Below are 20,570 nucleotides of genomic sequence, written 5' to 3' on the forward strand. Positions count from 1 at the left end.
TTCAGCGAGAATGCAAGGCATTAAATATTTAAGGAAGTTTAGGCATTTGCTCTATTTAGTGCTTGTTCTGCTAGTATTACTTTTTTTCCTTTTTTTTCAGCATTGGATACAGAACCAATGATGGTTTTTCTTGTCAGATCAATCTGTCAAACACCATTCCTACAGTGAAAGTCAGTGAAATGAATGTCTGAAATCAGCTAAACCCAGATTTTGTCTATTCAAATGGTAAGTGCTCAGAAGTTCTTTTAACATGACTTCCACTTGAAGCCTACTGGAACTGCTAAGCACTTCTGGAAGTAGATCACTTCTTTATTTGCCCATTCATAGGAAAGCCCATCCATTTTAGAAAATTCTGAGCTGAATCTCCGTTTCAGCTGTTGTGCAGATAAAATGATGGCTCACAATTCTGTAGCAAAATCATAAGGATTAAGAAGTTCGTGACCACTGATACCTTGAGGGACAAGCTTGCTTAAATGTTAAGTCTGTGAATAGTTATGTAGAAGCAGTGCCTAGAATTGCAGAATCAGCTTTTGACCCAACAGGTCTCAGTTGCAGTTTTACTGCCTAAAATGTTCAGCTCTTGTTGGTGCTGCTGTTCATGAGATTTTTGTGAGAATGTAAGAAGACATGCATTTTAATTAGCATGAGGAGAAGTACAGCTGCTCTTTCATCCTATTTTTAATTCAGATAATTTTCATTAACTAAAATGTAGAGGAAAAGGCAGAAGCACCATATTGCTTTTTGATGTGGTTTTTTTTTCTACATAAATGTTGCTGGCAATGACAGATGCGAGAGACTTAACATGGATCCAGTCTTGGAGGTTATTCCAAAAAACGAGTGCTGCGCTTTTGCCCATATATTGCTTCATGGAGGTGATTAGCCCTTGCATGTTCTTTGGTTGGCTGCTCTAAGGGCTTGTTTACACGTTTCCCATACTCTGAAGATGACAACACAGGAACAGGTCTTGCCATTTCCTGTGAAAATATAAAAGTCATCTTGTAAGAAAATAACTGAATAGAAAACTTGGCAGTTTTCTAATGCTAAATATGCTGTGGCCAGGGTCAAAATAACTGACAAAACTGTACAGCACTTGCTATACGGATGTATATTTATTTAGCAGTGATCTGCACCCTTACTGTTCCATCCCTGCCCTAGTTTTTTATGTATATGAATAAACCATTAGTGTATCACTAGATGACATGATGATAATATATGGAGCTGTGGACTGATAACTTTTTACACACATACGTACACACGCGATTACCACGTGATTACTGGCAAATTAAATGCTATGGTACTGAAAAGCACAGATTTTATTTTTATTATTTTTCTTGTGCACTGACTTCCATGATTCATTTGAAAAATGGGAGACATTTGTGTCCCGTGTTACAGCAACACCTACCCTGCTTACACAATTCAGTGAAAGCACAGCATAAAAAAAAAATCAAAGCCTAAAGAAAAACCCTGAGCAACCACTAGTCCATGCAAGCTTTCCCTGAAGGAAATAAAGCATATACTACTTTAATTCTGCACAATGAAAGGTTTTACTAAAAATGCTTGTATCTGTAAGATTACAGAAATAACTGCAATGATAGGAAGTAGACTTGTTGAAAAATAACCTAAGAAAAGATTATTTTAAGCTTGTTCTTAGCTGCACTTTAAGTGACTGTGCAATCACTATCTGAAATCTGCAGTTCCTTCCTGTGCTACAGCAATGGGGAGCTATGGAGTCAGAAGGGAAAGACAGGCTTTGTTTGTTTTTCCCTAGCCAAAGGTCTCAGGCTTATCAGGCTGCTTGTATGTTTGTGCACTGGCTAATACAGTAAGCCTTGGTCCCCGATGTGTTTATCTAGTCTTATAAATAGTATCTAAAAGGAAAATCAAAATGCAGATGCCACACCACAGTTCAAGTGCAAACAAATTACTTCTTTGCTACAACAGACAAAAGTCTGAGCCAAATCAGAACTTGGGTCCTGTGAGGATGCACATGGGATCACAGATTGGAGGGGTCTCATAGCAGGGCAGTCAGCTGAGAGACATTTCCGACATTTCCAGACTCATGAACAAAACTTGAGATTCTTGGGAAGATGCTATTAACTAATTTTTTTTTTTTTAAATCCTGAAGAAACCTCAAGAGAAAAGCCTATTACAAAACAACCATTCATCCCTCAGTCCTCCTACCCACTTTACTCTATCCTATTAAAAGCTATTCAGTACACCGGCTTTTAACTTCACGAGAATGAAAATCAAGTCAAAAAGAGCGGCAGGCAAAATTAAGACCATTTTCTCCCCTGCCCTATTTGTGGATAAATGTTGAAAAATGAGAAATGACAAAGTCTTTGTACCATCGAGAAAGACTTTGCTAGCAATACAGGGTTTAGGCAGCAGTATGTAATTTCAATAGTTTGTGTTCCTTTTAAACAAATAAGAATCAATTTTCTGCATCCTCAGTAGCACAGCACTGACTGTGCACACTGGCATTTTATCTTTGTGGGTTTGGCATTCAGCGGATTTCAGATTTTCCAACAGTTGGCTGGGAAGCGTCCTGCTACACGCCTTCGCAGCGTGTAATTCTAGCACTGCTAACGCTTGAAATCAGCAATGGCAGCCTTGTGCAAACACGCTGCTGCAGTTACTGTGCTGCAAGTAGCTAAACTGAGTATCTGTGACTGTGCTCTTGAATTCCCTGTGTGCACCCAGGCTCTGCAGGAAATGAGGGGCTTACTTGCAGCATTTTTTATTTTTTTTCCACTTCAAGTAAAGCAGTGTACTGTGGTGGATTCAGCCTTTCTGGTTTCAGTGTTGTACTAGAAAGATGTTGATTGTGGTATTTTTATTTATTATATTTTATAATATAGTTATATAAAGTCTGTGGGGGCCACAATGATAATTAAAGAGGAGTTGAGTACATGACCTGCACTTAGTTATGGCTACATCCAGTGTTGGGTGTCATCATGTACAGCAGGATCATGTAGCATTAAACAGGTGTGGGTTTGATGTGTCTCCATGCTAATTAAAGAGTTGGATTAAGGGACACCTGTTCAGACAGAATCCCTAGTGTGCACTCCCCAGCAGAGCTGGTATGAATTCTGGTCCATTCTGGTTTTAGGAAGAAAACTGGTAGGAAAGTGAGTTTTGTTGACGCAAGCGCTCAGTAAAAAATCTGAACTTTACATTACTAAACCTTCTACACAAATTTCCCAGTTGGGGTTGGGCTTGGTAGTGAGGGAGCAAAGTTGTCTTTGTTTTGTTGAAATAAAAAACTTCATTTCTAATTGGAGTTGTCACTCACATGCCTTTTAGCCTCACACAGACTACAGTTGACAGATTGGCCTCACAGATTTACTAGGCATGAGCACATGATGGTAATGGGCACTCCTGGGATTCCTTTGGGAGCATCTAATACTGCCTGTACTGTCTGATAGAGTGGAAGAGTATTATGGCTATGCACTTGCACTGAAATATCTGGCATATATGGCTTCTAGTGAGACAAATCACAAGCAGTGGCCTTTGTTACAAAATAACAACAATTTTATTACACAGTAATTAGAGTAATTTTAACTTTTGTCTTTCTGTTCCTTCTTCCTTATCATATATAATCATCAAGGCAGCCAGCCATCCCTAGCCTACCCATCACTTTACATCCCATGAACCCATTGGGATTTTGAGGCCAATAGCACACAGAGGTTACATTTCATTTGGGTTTTTTTGGCAGCCTCTCCCTCTGTGTTTAGGTGAATTTGTGTGTGTGTGTGTGTATATAAAGAGATACATAAACACTTGTGTATGTAGTTGTATTATTCAGACACTGCATGGAAAAATACATACATATATATTTATGTATATATATTATCGTATTTCTGTTTTCAAGGCAGCTGTGTAAAACCATGGCTGTATTTAGCCATTGGGCTGCACATCAAACCCAGATTCTGCTGGCCTTGAATACTTTGCCCATTCTTTTTGAGGCATGTCCATGGTGTTCTGATTGACCACTCCTTTGCACTAGCTCCCAATGAATTTCCTTCCTGCAGGGCAATCTGGTGTAAGTTTCCATAACAAACTCAACAGCTTCAGAAGCTTGGACTCTCACAGCAAATGCTGGTGTAGGGAGGGTGGGTGTCAGAGGACAGTAGTGAAATCAGGGCCTCTGAATCCAGTCCTCTCAGGGAGAAAAGTTTTCAAGCATCACAGGAATAGCTGCAGGAGCACCTGAACTACAACTCTCGAGAGGCACAGACATTCAGAATTCTCCCTAAACTCTGTAACAGAAGGTTTGCCTCTTTCCCCATGCTTTAACCTGCATGTGTCTTGTCACCTGGAAATCTTCAGGATGCCAAAGAACAACAGCTAATTCAAGTGTCTTCATGGGCTAATGCTTTCTTCTAAACCTCCAGGCTCCTTCCAATTCCTTTCCTACCATATAGGGTGCACTATAAAGGGTAAAACAATGCCTGTAGTGCCTAGCCACGTCAGAAAAATAAAAATCAACTTTAACAAAGATAATTATGAATTCATCAAAGGGTTACCTCCTCATTAATGTTGAGACCATGAGCTTTTGCATGTTTTCTGTCACAGCGAGGAAGATACTGGTTGTAACCTTCTGGTATTCTAAAAATGGTGTCATAGGTGAAAACATGTTCTGTCTTGAGAAAAGGGGAAAACGTGGCTAATTCACAGCATTACTTAACTTTACAGATTACAGAATATATGTAGTCAAATCAATACTTAAATGGTGCACATATTGTATTAGATTATGACAACTGTAATATTACTGAGCTTATTAGCAAGTTTGGGCCACTCCTTTGTAATAGTTTGCAAAATTGCCTAATGACACATGATACCTTTTTTTAAGTCTGGTCATCTCTGAAATTTCCCTTGTGGCAATTTACTTCAATTTCCACATCTCACCCCCCCTCTCCCCAGCCCCAGTCTGTTGTAACTTTTGGAAATATAACTGCTTTATTTGCTTTCATTTTCTGAACTTAATGTTCTTCTTCTTAAGTTCGTATATTTGTCAATTGAACTGGCACAATTATGTAAAAGCAAAACAGGCAGTTTCCAAATTAATTTGGAATGAAAAGGACAAAGGTATCCTGCAGCATAATCATCGTTTAATTTCTGATTAAAGCAGAACTGAGAACAGTTCTGAAACATGCCACAGTGGTAATTCTGTGATCCAGTGGTATGAAAATATAGCACACCCCAAGACAGAATATAATTGTATAACTGTTGATATAGGTGTATCCAAAGAAGCAACATTAAAGATCTGACCTGCTAACAAAGGCATTTGTGGAATCCAATCAACAAGTTGTCATGAATGGAATCAAAGGAATTTCAAAAACAAAAAGAGTTTTCAAGGAAAAAGCAAAAGCCCCTACTGAAATATGCTGTCATATGTTAATGAGCTTCATTAAAAGGTCCATATTCAGTTAAACATCAATCCATCACTGTCTTTGTGCATGGCTGACTAAAAAAATGATGCATTTTGTTGGGCTTTTTCCCCCCTCTAATATAGTGTGTCCTATTTAACCTTTGAAAAATTCATGGATTTAGAGTCTTACAATTTACAGTGCAATCTTTCAAAAATAGTCAAGTTAGGGCAAGTCAAGAAGGCCATAATGGTTCCGTTAAAAGAAGACCATAGTTAAGAGCACTAGTAAGACACTGCTGTAATCACAGGCTTAATTTATAAAGAAACCTCCATTACTTGGTTCTGCCAAGAGGAGGGATTATTTGGTATTTAACCTATCTACCCCTTCATTTCCCAGAAACCACTAAGCCTCAGAGATTTTCAGTCACATTCAAGAGCATCCTGCACCTGATGTGTCACTTTCATGATTATTATTATTTCTTATTTCCTTACTTCTCCTTTACTCCCCATACTACCAGTTTCATTCAGAATTTCAGTTAGCATCCAATTTGTGCCCACCACCAGGAGTGTTATTTGCTCTTTGGTTTTATTCATGTGGCATTATTTGTCTGTTATTTTTACTTGTGTCAGAGCAAAAAACTCATTCTTTCTGGAACTCACAGAAAGGCAGCCAGCCTGTTATGTGAAAAACTAGCTCTCTCCCAGATGATCTGTTTTAAGATTTTCTGCCGGATGTGTAGAGGCAACAGTTCTGTTCTCAATACACTGATAACTTTCTGCTACTGTTTCTCTTTGTTATTAAATGATAACTTAGTTGGCCTGGCTGATGGTGGTGGTATTGAGCTGTTTCTTAAACCTTTCTGAGCAAGTGAGTCATGGAGAGCAGACGATAAATATGCACTCAGGGTGGGCATCCTCTGTGTAGTGCTACTAAAGGTAAGTGCTTTGCAAGCATTCAGTAATATTCCAGACACACATAAAATAAGTAATGGCCTTCTCCACAGCTCAGAAGAGGAAACATCAGGCAAACTGGCGACAGTAACATGTAAAACAATGGAGGGAGCAACTGTCAGCCAAGGGATTAAAAGGCAGGAATTTCTAGCTTATGGTCACATGATGAGCACATCATCTTCCTATGTTTTCTGCTTCAGTCTCTGATACACAGTTGGGTTTAGGTATTTAAGCTGAAAAAAGGAATGAAATTATTTTGCTGTATAAATAAAAAAAAAATCAAATTATTTAATTCCTTAATTGTGCAGAAGAATGGGTTGAATCTGCTTGTTTCCTCCCCTGTGGCCGAGGCCTGGGCTGTGAAGAAACCTATTAAACAGCTGTTATCATGTTTGGTTTCCATGCTACTGGAGCAGCATTTTCCACAAACCAAATCATCATGAGTGTGAAAGCAAACTATACCATAAGCAAAAGCTCTACTATGTGGTTGCTAATTCTGCTCAGACTGGGTAGATTGTGAGCTCCACCAGCCCCAAATGTACCATGCCAGCCCTTTGACTTGCCCTAGCCTTAATCTTGTTGTGCTCTCCCTATCATGTTTTGTTAAGCACGGGGCACCAACTGTGCTCGCTCACCTTTGGCTCACAGCACCATCCCAAGGTGATGCTGGAATCAACATGAAAGAGTCTGACATTACAACTCTACTTGTAGAGTGGAGTTTAGCAGGGCCACCTGGTCAAGGCAGGAAATTTGCTGTTCATCTTAAGAATAGAATAGAATAGAATCAACCAGGTTGGAAAAGACCTCCAAGATCATCAAGTGCAACCTTTGATCCAGCACTGCTGTGGTTACTAGAGCATGGCACTAAGTGCCACATCCAGTCTCATCTTAAAAACCTCCAGGGACAGTGAATCCACCACCTCCCTGGGCAGCCCATTCCAATGTCTGATTACTCCTTCCGTAAAAAATTTCTTCCTAATATCCAACTTAACTTCCCCTGGCAGAGCTGAAAATCGTGACCTCTTGTCCTAATTCCTTTAATGCCCAGCACTGTGCTTCGGTCTGCACCCTGCCCACATCCCAGGGACACACAAGATATAAACTCACAAATCACTAGTCAGCACTGTCCAGTGCTTGGCACATTCAGCAGCCTGTCACTTGAACAGGAATGGGATAAATATATGGGGTGTATTTATTGTTATAAATAACTATACATTGCCATAATATCGCTATATTATATTGATATAATAGACATTTCAGGAATTTTTAAGGGTAATTTTTTTGAGGAAAAGGGTGTTAAATTCAATGTCTCATGACACTTCGGAGAGAGAAAAGTTTGCCATCCAGGAAGTATCGCTCAGCTGAGGCTGAAGGTGTAAGATTTTTTTCATTTCTGATGTTAAACATGAGGACAGAGAATGAGGAACAAGGGTGATATAATGCAGCAGAGAGTGAGGAGTGAGCCTCCTTGACTTGTACGTGTTAAGTGTCAGTGTAACACCTTCAGAAGCATTCAGTTTTTGAGGCATAAAATGATGTTATTGTTTTGAGTAGCTCTATTGATTTTCATTATTAAAGCTCAGCATATGGAAAAATTGTGCAATGCACATTGAAAACTTTTTGCCTCATCTGGAAATGGAGAAGTTTCTTGTTAAAGAATCCCCAAAAGTGTGTGTTACCAGAAAAACCACAGGTGCTGCAATCCAACCCCAGTGACAGACAGGGTTGGATTGCACATGTGGATTGCCTCACATTTCATTGATACCACATGACCTGTCAGTCCTCAATCCTTGACAAACCATGTCTCTGCCTTCTCTTGCTGTCCAGTAAAAGACTTTCCCTCGTTGGCCATCCACAAGTAGCAAACATATTTTGCAAAGGCCTCTGAAGATGAAACCTGCTATTTTGGCATTAGGCTAGCTCAAGATTAATGTTCAGCATTTCTATATTAGGAAGACATTTTTCACTGTGAGGGTGGTGAAGCACTGGCACGAGTGGTCTAGAGAAGTGGCGGATGCCCCATCCCTTGAAGTGTTCAAGGCCAAGTTAGATGGAGCTCTGAGCAACGTGGTCCAGTGGAAGGTGTCCCTGCCCATGGCAAGGGTGTTGGAACTAGGTGATTTTTAAAGTCCCTTCTAACCCAAACTATTCTATGATGATTTTAGGCACCTGCCTGACCAGGTCCCTCATGATGAGGGCCGAGCCCTTGCAGAGGGACGGAGAATAACATCTCTATGCTGCGCAGAGACCCACGGGGAAGGCTTGTCACTCTGGCCCCGAGAGGCTCCCCGGCTGTCCCCGCCTCGCTCTCTTTCCCCCCTCACCTTGGCCGCCCGGTTGAAATAGCTGAGCTCCGGAGGCCCTTCCCGTCTGGGCGGGATGAAGCTGAAGGCGGAGAAGGCAGCGAGGGCAGGCCGCCTCCTTGCCGCCGCGATGCCGAGAGCCTCCTCTGCCCACCGCGACCCTCCCGCGCCCGGCGGCCACGGGCCGGGGCCGGCCATGCTGCGGGGCGGCCGCCGTCGCCCGGCAACGCTCCGCCGGGCACCGGGCCCGGCCCCGCTCGGCCCCGGCCTGCAGCCTGGGCGGCCTTGGAAGGAACAGACCCTCGGGGGCGGCTGGGCTCCGGTGCTTGGGGACTCTGGGCGTTCCACAGAGCGGTGTTAAGGCTGAAATGTGGATTCCCGGACACTCGGCCGTGGGGTTTTGGTCCCGGTTTTGAGCAGCTCAGGCTAGCTCCCTGGTCCCTTGTGTCCTTGGAAGCTGGGGTGGGTGCTTAGAGCAAAGCTTGGCTGAAAGGTACTAGCTTTTTTTGCTGAATAAAAAATTTTGTTCAATAAAAACACACTGCAGCATGGAATTTCCACCAGAATGAGGATCCTGAGTCTTGAGGACCTTGGTTTCTTTGCCCAGCAGCTCCTCACCCACTCGGGCACAGGTTTTAATGGGATGCTCAGCCATTTCAGGCAATGCGGTTGGAAAACTCACACACTTGTGCTGGGAGCACTGAAAGTAAGCATCTCCTGTGTGTGCATCTCAGACTGACTGTAAAACTGCTCTGCCCTAACAGCACCTGGGTTCACCCCACAGATATCCCGGTTTATTACATACATGTAACTGTGTCTGTGCTGCTTCTTACTGTGCCTCTTAGGGATCTGTGAGGGTCTTGGTTTGGTTTATCTTTGTTTTCTGCAACCACAGTTGTAGAACTATTGTGCTATAGGTACAGCATTACAATTATTATTGCTACCAGTATCTTTTGGTTAGGAGTTTCACAACAGCATTCTTTCAGGCATCTGTAATTTTACTGAACATCCCAAATTTATTTTAAAACCTCCAACATTCAGAGTTGGAAATCTGAAATCTTCACAACTGATTGTTTCAGGCATTTTGGAGCCAGGCCTACAAAAGTCTTGTTCCTACTATGTTGCTGCTACTCTCCCATCACTAATCCACTGAATAACACAGACTACTGCTTCTTTGCAAGTGCAGAGTGGAGGCATTTATAATCTGGAGACTTCTATGGGGTTTCTTTAAAACATTTGTGACAATTTCCATCTGCTTATCTAATAATGTCCCTCTACCAATTAATATCCTCTTCTTTCTGTAGCACGAGCCAAATTAGAGCAGCGTAAGCGAGCAGTGGAATTGAAAATCCAATAGCTGCCTTACATCAGCTTCCTACGCAGAGACCTCTTGCCACTGTGCAAGTACTTTTTTTGTAATTTAGTCCGAGCACAAAGAGATAGCAAGCCCACTTTATGAAAAGTAGCTCAGCCGAAACTGCAGCTATAAATAGAGCCACAAGAAACTGTTCACCAGAGATATAAACTAAGCTAGGCAAGAGCTCTGAAGTCAGACCTGAAAGGTTTCTCTCCCATTTTCTTCCTACTGTTCTCATGTACCTCATTTTGATTAATGTTAAATTGATGGCAATAAATTGAATTACAGCATCTGGATGCAATACAGATTGTTAAAAATATTGCTGGATGCTTGTTATAGATTTGCCATACTCCCCAATCCATCCAAAATAATTTAAAACTATGGTTTTCACTATTTTTTTCCTTTGTAATGAAGGTATAAATCCTTTTAGAATCATTTGAAACTTTACAAAAGCTTTTTCTGGTTGATTTTAGCAGACTCCCCATAAGCAGGATATGAATGTCCGGGGGGGGTTGTTCCAATTGCAACCAGACTTTACTAATATCCTACTGTTAAGTGCATGTTCCTGTTATAGAGTAGCATGGAAGGTCGGTCTGTTTCCTTAGTAACTTAAATATGAACATGTAAACAATGAAGCAGTTTTAGTCTGTATGGTGAAAATTATGCATTCAAATACAGCTGAGCTAGGAAACCAAAGAGTTAAAAATTGCTTTGAATTTGGTGGCTTAAGGCTGAGAAGTTCAATTGCCTGCCTTTTTAGAGTAATACCCCTTCACGTTCCACTGCTACGGTTCCTGAGTTTCAAACATGTTGGTATGTATTTTTATAGCAATTTTTCACACCTAAGTGTGTCAAAAGCAGGGTCACTGTTCTAAAATGTCAGACTGGCTTACGGAATAACTTTGAAAAAAGAATTCTTAAAATGAATAGGTGAAGAAAATAGTACTGGAGGCAGGTAGAGGGGACACAACAGAGACAATGACAAGGGGTGAAAGGAGACAGGATTGACACAAGAGGACAGATGACATATAACTGGACAGGTCATTGATACACAGAAAAAACACAAGTAGCTGTTTTCTTACTACAAGCTGAGGTACCTGTTTCAAGCTTATGTCACTTAGAGCTGAGAGCCTGCTTTCAAATTAAGGTTTAGCAATCCATCTCCTGTCCTAGCTGTTTGACCTCAACATGTATCAGATTGCCATGTGGTCCTGACCTCCAGCTGAGCCACAAAGGAGAGACAGTCTTTGCAAAAAATGTTCCATTTGATGGCCCTTGAAAAAGGCTGAAACAAAAACGGCTCAAAAACTCTCCCATTTCCATTCCCATAGCTTTGGGCCAAGCCAGTTGTTTCACAGAAGTGCTTATTTCTTCTAGATTCTAATTATTGACTGACTGCTCATCTCAAACAGGAAGGCTCTTCAGAAACGTGGGGTCCCTCCCACAGGAGACAGTCCTCCATGAACTTCTCCAATATGGATTCTTCCCTCGGTCTGCAGTTCTTCATCAACTGCTCCAGCATGGGTCCCTTCCACGGAGTTCAGTCCATCAGAAGCAAGCTGCTCTACCACAGGTCACTCGCAGGGTCACAAGTCCTGTCAGCAAACCTGCTCCAGCATGTGCTTCTCTCTCCTTGGGCTCACTGTTTCTGTCAGGAACCTGCTCTAGCGCAGGCTTCCCACAGAGTCACAGCCTCCTTCGGGCATTCACTTGCTTCAGCATGAGGCTGTCCATGGGCTGCAGGTGTATCTCTGCTCCACCATGGACCTCCATGGTCTGCAGGGTTACAACCTGCCTTACCATGGTCTGCACCACGGGTTGCAGGGGAATCTCTGCTCCAGTGCCTGTCCACGGAGTTGTTTCCTCTCTACGGCTACTGTTGCAGTGTTTTTTTCCTCTTCCTAAATACTTTATCCCAGAGGTGCTACCACCATTGCTGATGGGCTTGGCTTTGGCCAGCCAGCTGGAATTGGCTCATTGTCAGACATGAGGGAAGCTTCTGGCAACTTCTTACAGAGGCCACCTCTGTAGCCCTGTCCCCCCTCCTTGCTACCAAAACCTTGCCACACAACCCAGTAGAGCTGCACAACTCAATATAGCTGACTGATATCTGCTCCAATTCAGATGAATATTCTGTTCAATAACCCTCTTGGTAAGAAGAGTAATACACACTTTTATACATGAGGTGATGTTACTTTCATAACAATTTCTATTTGTAACACTGTTTTGGAATGCAAACATGAAAAATTCTAGTCCAGGAATGTCAACCTTTCAAAATACTCCACTTGCACTTTTTCTTGTCAAAACTGAGATTTTTATGAAGAGCATCTCAGTGTCTACAAATAGATTTGAAAAATGCTGCATAAAAAAATTTTCAAACAACTCTTGGTAGAATCTTTGTTTTAAACAGGGCATCCTACAACATAAAGGAGTTCATATCGTCACAATTACAAACATGAATAAAATGCCCTTATGTTGCATTTTGACATATCATAAGCTACACTGACCTTAATAATTCCTGCCCCTAAATTTGAAAATGCTTAAAATTAATATGTAGCAAACTTTAGGGTGAACCAGTTACAGATGATTTACATACCACTTTTGACAAATCCATCCAAACCTGAATTACTTCAAAGAACAAAAAATACTCTTTCAATTACATGTTTTATTTAAGGCACATATATTTGACATTTGTTTCCTCCTCAGAGTCACTTCACTATTTTAGACAAGAAATGAAGAATAAAACTAAAAAGCCCTAGGCTTAAAATTGTTTGGGGTTCACCTGTAAAAAGTGTTGAAGGGTAGTATCTATATTAGATGAAGGAGAATCTGCTATCTGAAAATGAAAAATTGAAGTATGTTCATACCTAACCACAACCAAAAGGAAAACTAAATATCAAAGTACAAGATAATCATATCTTTTAACAGTAAATCTTCTGCTATTTAAAGCATCTTGACAACATAGCTTATTATTTGTCCAGATATGAAGTTCTGAAAACAAAACAGGACAGACTTGAAACAGCTCTACATTCACATATGCACAGCTGTAGCTTTAGAAACAGACTGAACTACCTGTGTCTCACCAGAAAAAGGGAAGGTCTGTAGATATTTCACAAAATGGAGAAAACATAAAGGAATTTAAAAGAATGAAAAATGCTTTTCACATAACTTAAGTAAGATACTACTGTCTGTCTTTAGAAACAGCAGCTAAATAGCATTATTTTCAGGTAATCCTAAATACTTTCATAGTTAATAAAAATACCTGCAAGTCTAGTCTTTCTTCTTGTCCTTTGGTAGTCCTCCATAAACTGGAGCAAAGCACTGACATCAAAAAAGAATTTCAGCAAGCTTCCCAGGTGTTCCCATTTGAATTTCTTTTTTCCAGACCACAGTGAATCACTCTTACATTGATCTTTTGGCTGCTGCTTCACAGTGTGAAATGCATTTGCATTGTACTTTTGGAACTCACACTCTCTGATTCGCTAGCAACCTATGTCACCAACATGGAGGTTGTAGAACTTGATGAACCTTACTGTAATGTGGAATATATGGAATGTTAAATACTATTTGTATGATTATCATAAAGTTTTTCAAGTTACACACTGATACATGAGTAGCATTATATCCAGTTACTGAGGCTGAAATTGCTGCAGGAGGAGGAAGAAAGAGGATACAAGAATTGTGGGTGAATCTAGAGCGGAAAAAACAGTATATAAACAGTAGATGTAAAATGCATTGGAAGACAAGAGGTATGTATTAAATACAAATAGCTTCTCCGCACTAGAAAGATAATAATGATGCTCAGTAACTGAAGGCTAGAGGGAGGATGGTATGCACCTTTCTTTGGGCATCATACTGCCTGTATGATGTATGTGTGTTGCCCACTTTCTTGTTCTTTAGCAGGATTTGGCTGCAAGAATCGAAATGCAATTACAAAATGAGAGAAGAGCACCAGTGAAATATGAGTGCTCTGAACCATGAGCATTTTCAACATGCTCTTGGAGAGCACATATATCTCTTTCTTTATATTTCACTGGACTAGTCAGCTCCCCGCCATTCAGATGTTTTAGCATTTCATAGCTTACAGAAAAAAATGTTGTTTAACTTTCATAAAAATCAAAGAAACAAGTCCATTGAGCTAGGTACAAGGTTTGTTAATGATGTGCAAGAATACAAATGAAAGCAAAATCCTGAATGTACAGGTTATACCTAAAAGCTGCACATATATATGACAGTATAAATAGAATCAACTTTACATAAAGGGTTTTCATCCACAGTAAGAAGTGATTGTGTTGACCTGTGGTAATGCCACAATGATTTTAAAGGTCTGGAGTACATTCAAAGTCTAAGAAGAAGATCAATAACTTTTTTAAGTGTTCCTAAGACAAATTTATAGTAAGTGGTAAGGAGGGATTTAGTAGAAGTCTTAAGCATAGCTAAGTGACAGCTCGCTTTAGGCAGCGACTGGGACACTGGTTTTGCTGCCATGTGAGCTATTTGGAAAGTCTTTTATTCCACTGGAAAATATTTATCTTAAAGGGAAGAAATCATAAAGACAACGAAAACATTTTTCATGAGATTTTATTAGACTGAGCACCTATCTTGAGAATTAATGATTAAAAGTCTCTAACTCTGGGAGAAAAATGTGAACATAACTGAAATAACTTATATTTTGATTTTAGACTCATTTAAGGGGACCAAAATTCAGATTTTCTGTTTTACAGCAAATGTAGGAACTTAGAAGCCTATTGTCATTGCAATTTGCCAGTGGGCAGATGGCTGCTGTGAATAAACTGTGCCTCACTCAGTAAGACTGTGGCCTGATGCCATGTACCTGTGGCCCACAATTTTGAGAACTTCTTCTGAAAGGACACCAATACTATACAAATGTGTACATATATATATATATACACATATATGTTTCATGAATGAGAAATCTGAATACTTTTTACATTTCAACAAGCCAGAACTAATAGTGCATAAGTTGACTTCCATATTCATATGGCATCAGTCAGAAAAAAACCTTTTAATTATATGCTATTTTGTAAGTAGGACAATTTTATTAATTTTGGTCTTGTTAGGATGCTATGACTATAAGAATATGTTAATTTCAAGTACTAGTTACAACTAAGCAAAAATTAATTGTTACTATGCTTCAAAGATAGTACAATTACCTGCTTTTTCTGTCTTTCGCCTGGATCATCTATGAAACTCTGCAAGTGTTATACTTTTTATTTCAGTGGGATTTAAATTAATCTCAAATATCCACAAAATAGCATTTTTTACATCTTTTGCTCATACTCATATACTGAAAAGTAAGACTGTTACTTGAAATATCCCATGAAATCCAGCATTGCGAAGGTTAAGTGAAAGGCATGCAAGGTCAAAAGAGGTTGTCAAAGTGCAAAACAATCAAAACTTTTCTTCCCTTATACAGCTTCTCCTAGTTATTATTTAAGCACTGCAGGCCAGCTGTGAAGTAGGAACTCTGCTACCATTTTCAGTATCTCCCACTTTGCTTGTGTTTATGGATTTGAGGTTAAGTCTTCTGTATCATGCCTGCAAAGTGTCTAGGATGCCACCCATGACTGAGGACAGCAGAGATGATTTAGTTTCTGAAAGGCAATAACAAGTCTAGCAGATATTATTGACTAAGGCTATTGAGACAGCTGGCCATACCCTGCCTCAACATCTAACTGCTGAATAAAAAGCAGCAGCAGCAGCAAAAGACACGCAGGTTTAGAGCGACAGAAGCCATGGAAGGAAGCATAACTAAGAGACAGCAACAGTAAGACAAAGTACATATAAACTTTTAATGAATTAACCTTACAAAAGACAATAGCTTCAAAACATTTGACACGTTTGTACAAAACTATTCCAGCATTGTTAGTTCTCTCTTCAGAAAGAATGCCAGCAAGCCACCCAACGTGTCCCTGGCTATGAGATGCAACTGATCACATCCAAATCATGGACAGAGTAAACTTATTTACAAATACTGTATACTTTAATACCAGATTAGTGGATGCTATTGGGGAGCGACTGTATTTTCCAGAAAACACCATGCATCAGAAAATAGTATGCACCCCTAGCTTTATTGCCTTTTTTCCCCGCATTTGTCACTAACATCTCTCTCAGTCCTTTCAGGATGCATTACCTCCTTTTGATTCCTATTCCTTCTTTTCTTGTCTTGAATAACAGTGCAAGTAGCAGTACAATCTTCCAGTCCTATAGCGTACACCGCAACTGTCCTTGAACATAGGAATATCAAGGTGCAAAATGATGGCTCATGGGACTATTCTGCAGCCATATTAAAATAAGTGCCACATACCAGAAAATAGCACGCATGTTAAGGGCCAAAATGTAGTTAAAACGTGCGTGATACTTTCCTGAAAATATGGTATTGATGACACGTACAAGCATCTTCAAGATGCCACGTTCCCTTGTGAAAGGGATCTTGTCATTTCAGTATGTACAAAGTATGTCTTCAATTCTCCTTTTCCTTTTACATTTATTATTCCTCTGCAAGTGCTCATGTATCCCAGTGTTTGCAGGACGTTGTTCGTCTCCTCTGTAACCTGCAACAATACATTAATACAACCAGTGTTGATAACAAAGCAAAGCAAAATCTTCTTCCACAGTGTGAAGAGAACATATGTTCTGCACAATTATAAAGGTTTTGCTCTAATGCTTGTAAGCCCTTTAATGGTCTGAGGTGAGGTTTGAGCTCCTGAGGTTTCAAGTAGTCTGTTGCTGGATATCCATTCTAATCACTTACATCAAGTATCAAATGTGATGTAACCACTTCTGTACCTAAGGCTGTAAACACAGAGCTTGTAGATACTCAAATGGCACTAGGGACAACACTCTTCCTCACAGTGCACTTTTCTCAACTTCAGGTGCTTATTTTCACTTCTGCAGACTTAAGCTTCCTTATCTTTTTACAAATACTAAGGCTGTGTAAATGAAGTGATAGTAAGATGTTAGCATCACCTGTCAGAGCTGCTGTTGCCAGTTTCTCACAGAACTGTCAGTGAACCCAACTCTAGGTCATTCTGCCACTTTAGGTTGAAGCCCACTAGGACAGAGGTAGTTCAACAGCATCATTTGTTTCAGACTATCTGTGTTTCTTTGTGAAGCAACTGTTTGTAGATATCACTGCTTTAACATTCCATTTTCAATTTTAACTAACAGTTGGTAACGTTACTTTTCCATTACTTAGTTCTGAATAATCTCAGTGATAGATTTGAAGTGCTCTCAATTGCATGCTGAGATCCCAAAGTGCTAGGCAGCATACTAGGCATATACTTAAAATGTGATCTCTGGCTATGGAATCACTAGAAAGTTAGAAAACTGAAGTTCTTTTCTATACAGGCCTATCTATAATCGATACAGATAATAACCTACAAAGATTATTAATCAGCATGGTTCATTACAAGGGAAGTTTCAGGATTGCTTTATGGATTTAACTTGATGTACAGTTATGATAATTCCCTTTACTTAGAGATTACTAACATCAGGATTTTCCTTCAGAGATAAGGTAGTTAGTATTCTAGGAGTTTAAAAATTCACAAAATCTCTCTTAATGTAGGGATGCATTTCCAGGCAACCCATGACTTCCTCCACTGCATGCCTCTTTATGGTCAGACAAAGTTTTGATTCTCCTCCCATTTTCCCTATAATTTTCTTTTAATTCTTTACTTGGCTTCAAAACAAAGATCTATTTAGTGTACAAATGATATGATGTTTTTTAAGAACAAAACTCAAAAGAATAAGATAAATTTTAGCACAAAGTCAAGGTTTACCTGTATTTTATCTAAGACACCAGTGCTGTCCATCCTGCTGGCCACATTTACCGTATTGCCCCATATATCATATTGTGGTTTTTGAGCTCCAATTACTCCAGCTATTACAGGTCCGTGGTTTATACCTGGAAAACATCAGACCTTTACATTAGGAATGAAGAGAAAGGCAACAAAGCTGGTGAAGGGTCTGCAGCACAAGTCCTATGAAGTGCAGCTGAGGGAGCTGAATTTGTTTAGCCTGGAGAAGAGGAGGCTCAGGGGAGACTTTAACACTTTCTACAGAGGTCTTTTCCCAACTTAATTCTGTGCTTCTGTGAAGATCCACCAAACAAGGACACACAGTGCATCTGGCAACATAGCAAGTCAATCAACATAACATTTGGCTGAACAGTGAGTACAGCAGTGAATAGTCTGTTCATTGTGGTTTTATCCACCATTTACAGCAGGAGAATGTTAGTTATAGAAATGCCAAAAGTCAGCTCATCTAATTTTAGTTTTAGTTAGAAAACAGACATATAGGAATTTCTTTTCATTTCTGCTTGTAGTGAAAAGGGCCTCTCCTCTCAACAGTTGATGGCTGAATCAAATTACTTTTGTAGTTATCTTTGCTTCTTAAATGTAGAATAAACTAATACACATGAGCTGAAAGGATTTGAAGCCTTGTTCTGAAGGCTGGATTGAGCACAGAATGGTCCTAAATAACTGCAATATAAAAATATGTATTGAAATAATTTGATTAAGCATAGCATAGAACAATATAGTATAGTACCTCATTAGACTCTGGGTATTTTTTTATCTTGCAGTCAGTCTGTTAGCCTATGTTACATCTGTAAAGGGAGTAACTCTGCTAGCAGGGAAAGAAACCGAGAGGCAAAATCAAAACTAATATTGTTAACCAGCATCAAATGTACCTACCGATGAGCAGGAAAGTCAAGTTAGACTTAGTGAGAAATAAACCCTGAACAAGAGAGTAGTTTGGATTTCTAAAATTACCTTGTAACTGACTTCTATTAATTCCTTAACTGAAACCATCACTAGGGATATAGCTATGCAGCAAAATTGAAAGTGTGATTGTAGGACGGAGAGGGATCTCAGCACTGACTCATCCAGTATGTGACACGGCAGCAAGGGCTAGCAACGACACTATAAGCCCACTTGGAAACCCTGGAAAAAGTGACTGTACAAGTAAAATCTAGAAAATTGGGAAAACATGCAAACCCTAAAGGATAACAAATAGAACAAATCCTTGGGAGTAAATGCCCAAAGGGACTTGGGCCTTGCCAACACTCTGCATTAACAATCAAACCACAGATGGGTCTTTCTAATTCATGGCATCCAATGTGCAGATTAATATTTCAGGGGTTGAGGAGTCAGATTCGGATTCCTCCTACTTTGAGTAGACTTCTACCTGTATCTCTCAGGAATGAGTTCTGGCCACTCAGGTATTCTGGGATGTCCTACTCTATGTCATTCCTCGCATGACAGACATGAATGTTTGTTGGGGCAAGGCTGGAAGAGTAGTACTTTCACTACAGGTGAATGCTCTAACAGAGGGTGACACCAACTGTCTCTTTCTCTCATATCCATGGCTAGGCTCTATCCACATTTGTTACAAGCACGCTGGTGGCTAAAAAGGCCAATACGAGATAGACATGTCCAATTGCAAAAGGCACAGCAGAAAGGCTCCTTAGATGGTATATTCTGCAAGGTATGATTCTTTCTGCACTGTCTTTTCTCCTCGAGAGTGATCCTGCGTGTGTTCTCAAAGGAAATGGCAGCGTTATAGATGGTGTGTCTCCAGGCCTCCCGATTGGAGGCCAGAGTAGACCAGTTATGGTGATCAATGTGGCTGAGGCTGAGATGTTGTTTCAGGGAGTCCTTGTATCTTTTCTTCGGGGCTCCTCTCTTGCAGCAGCCGGTGGCAAGTTCACCATAAAGCAAGATCTTAGGGAGGCGGTGGTCCTTCATCCTGGAGACGTGCCCTGCCCAGCACAGCTGTGTTCTCAGCAACATGGCCTCGATACTTGTGACTGCTGCTTGTTCTAGAACAGATGTATTGGTCACAAAATCTGACCAGTGGATGTTTAGGATTGTACAGAGGCAGCGTTGATGGAAGCGTTCTAGGAAACACAGGTGGTGGCAGTAGATGACCCATGATTCAGAACCATATAAGAGAGCAGACTTCTCATATCCCTAGCGATATTTAATCATTTAATGAAATAGCAAATACTGTTCCACAGGAATGACAGAGACTATCTGTGTATCCTATAGCCTGGCCTCAGCCAAAATCAGGAACCAAATTAAGTCACTTACAACATGAATGTTCTAACTATGAAGTATATGGAAAACAACATATCATCCTCTCTTCTGAGAAAAGCAGTACCTGTGCAAAACTTGCTGCAAAAGCATATCTAAGCTTGTCTAAAAAATCAAGTGCCTCAGCTAACAGAAGGGGAGGAATGACTGAAATATCATCTAGGTGACGATATTGTCTGACAAGGTCAGAGTGGGCTGTGTACCTCTTAAGGCACACTAGCATTTCAGGCACTCACAGAAAATTATGAAAGCTGAAACCTCTAGTGAGTTGCAACAATTATGGTGTCAGATGCTGGTTGAGAGGCTTTTAAAAATGGCACTTGGAATATAAGTCGATTATGTTGGAGGTAGATGTTCAAATGTTTCTGTGGCTATAATTGGTATGGATATCAGATGCTTTCATCATCAGGTTGTGGTGAGAAGTGGAGAAGAATTGAAGTGAAAATGGGAAGTGAAGTGGTGCTTATGTT

The 20,570-nt window shown here is 40.2% G+C and overlaps 2 protein-coding genes across 2 annotated transcripts in view; both read right to left on the reverse strand.

Annotated features, from left to right (window-relative positions):
- Nucleotides 1-698: 698 nt before the first annotated feature.
- CFAP90 (cilia and flagella associated protein 90) lies at nucleotides 699-8,847 on the reverse strand. Its single transcript, XM_051799053.1, has 3 exons — nucleotides 8,647-8,847; nucleotides 4,527-4,643; nucleotides 699-974 (listed from the first exon to the last, which is right to left on the reverse strand). Exons 1-3 carry the CDS (start codon nucleotides 8,821-8,823, stop codon nucleotides 822-824), a joined length of 447 nt encoding a protein of 148 aa, XP_051655013.1. The 5' UTR covers nucleotides 8,824-8,847; the 3' UTR covers nucleotides 699-821.
- Nucleotides 8,848-15,770: 6,923 nt separating this feature from the next.
- The window catches only part of ADCY2 (adenylate cyclase 2), a 215,069-nt gene continuing 210,269 nt past the window's right edge, over nucleotides 15,771-20,570 (reverse strand). Inside the window, exons 24-25 of the mRNA XM_051798981.1 lie at nucleotides 17,785-17,909; nucleotides 15,771-16,557 (exon numbers count right to left, since the gene is read on the reverse strand). Of these exons, the coding sequence (XP_051654941.1) occupies nucleotides 16,405-16,557; nucleotides 17,785-17,909 (278 nt within the window). The 3' untranslated portion in view covers nucleotides 15,771-16,404. The remainder of the gene's footprint in view (nucleotides 16,558-17,784; nucleotides 17,910-20,570) is intronic.

This window comes from Manacus candei, unplaced genomic scaffold (genome assembly GCF_025592945.1).
Source record: "Manacus candei isolate 608988 ecotype Guabito, Panama unplaced genomic scaffold, ASM2559294v1 h1tg000049l, whole genome shotgun sequence".
Lineage (NCBI taxonomy): Eukaryota > Metazoa > Chordata > Aves > Passeriformes > Pipridae > Manacus > Manacus candei.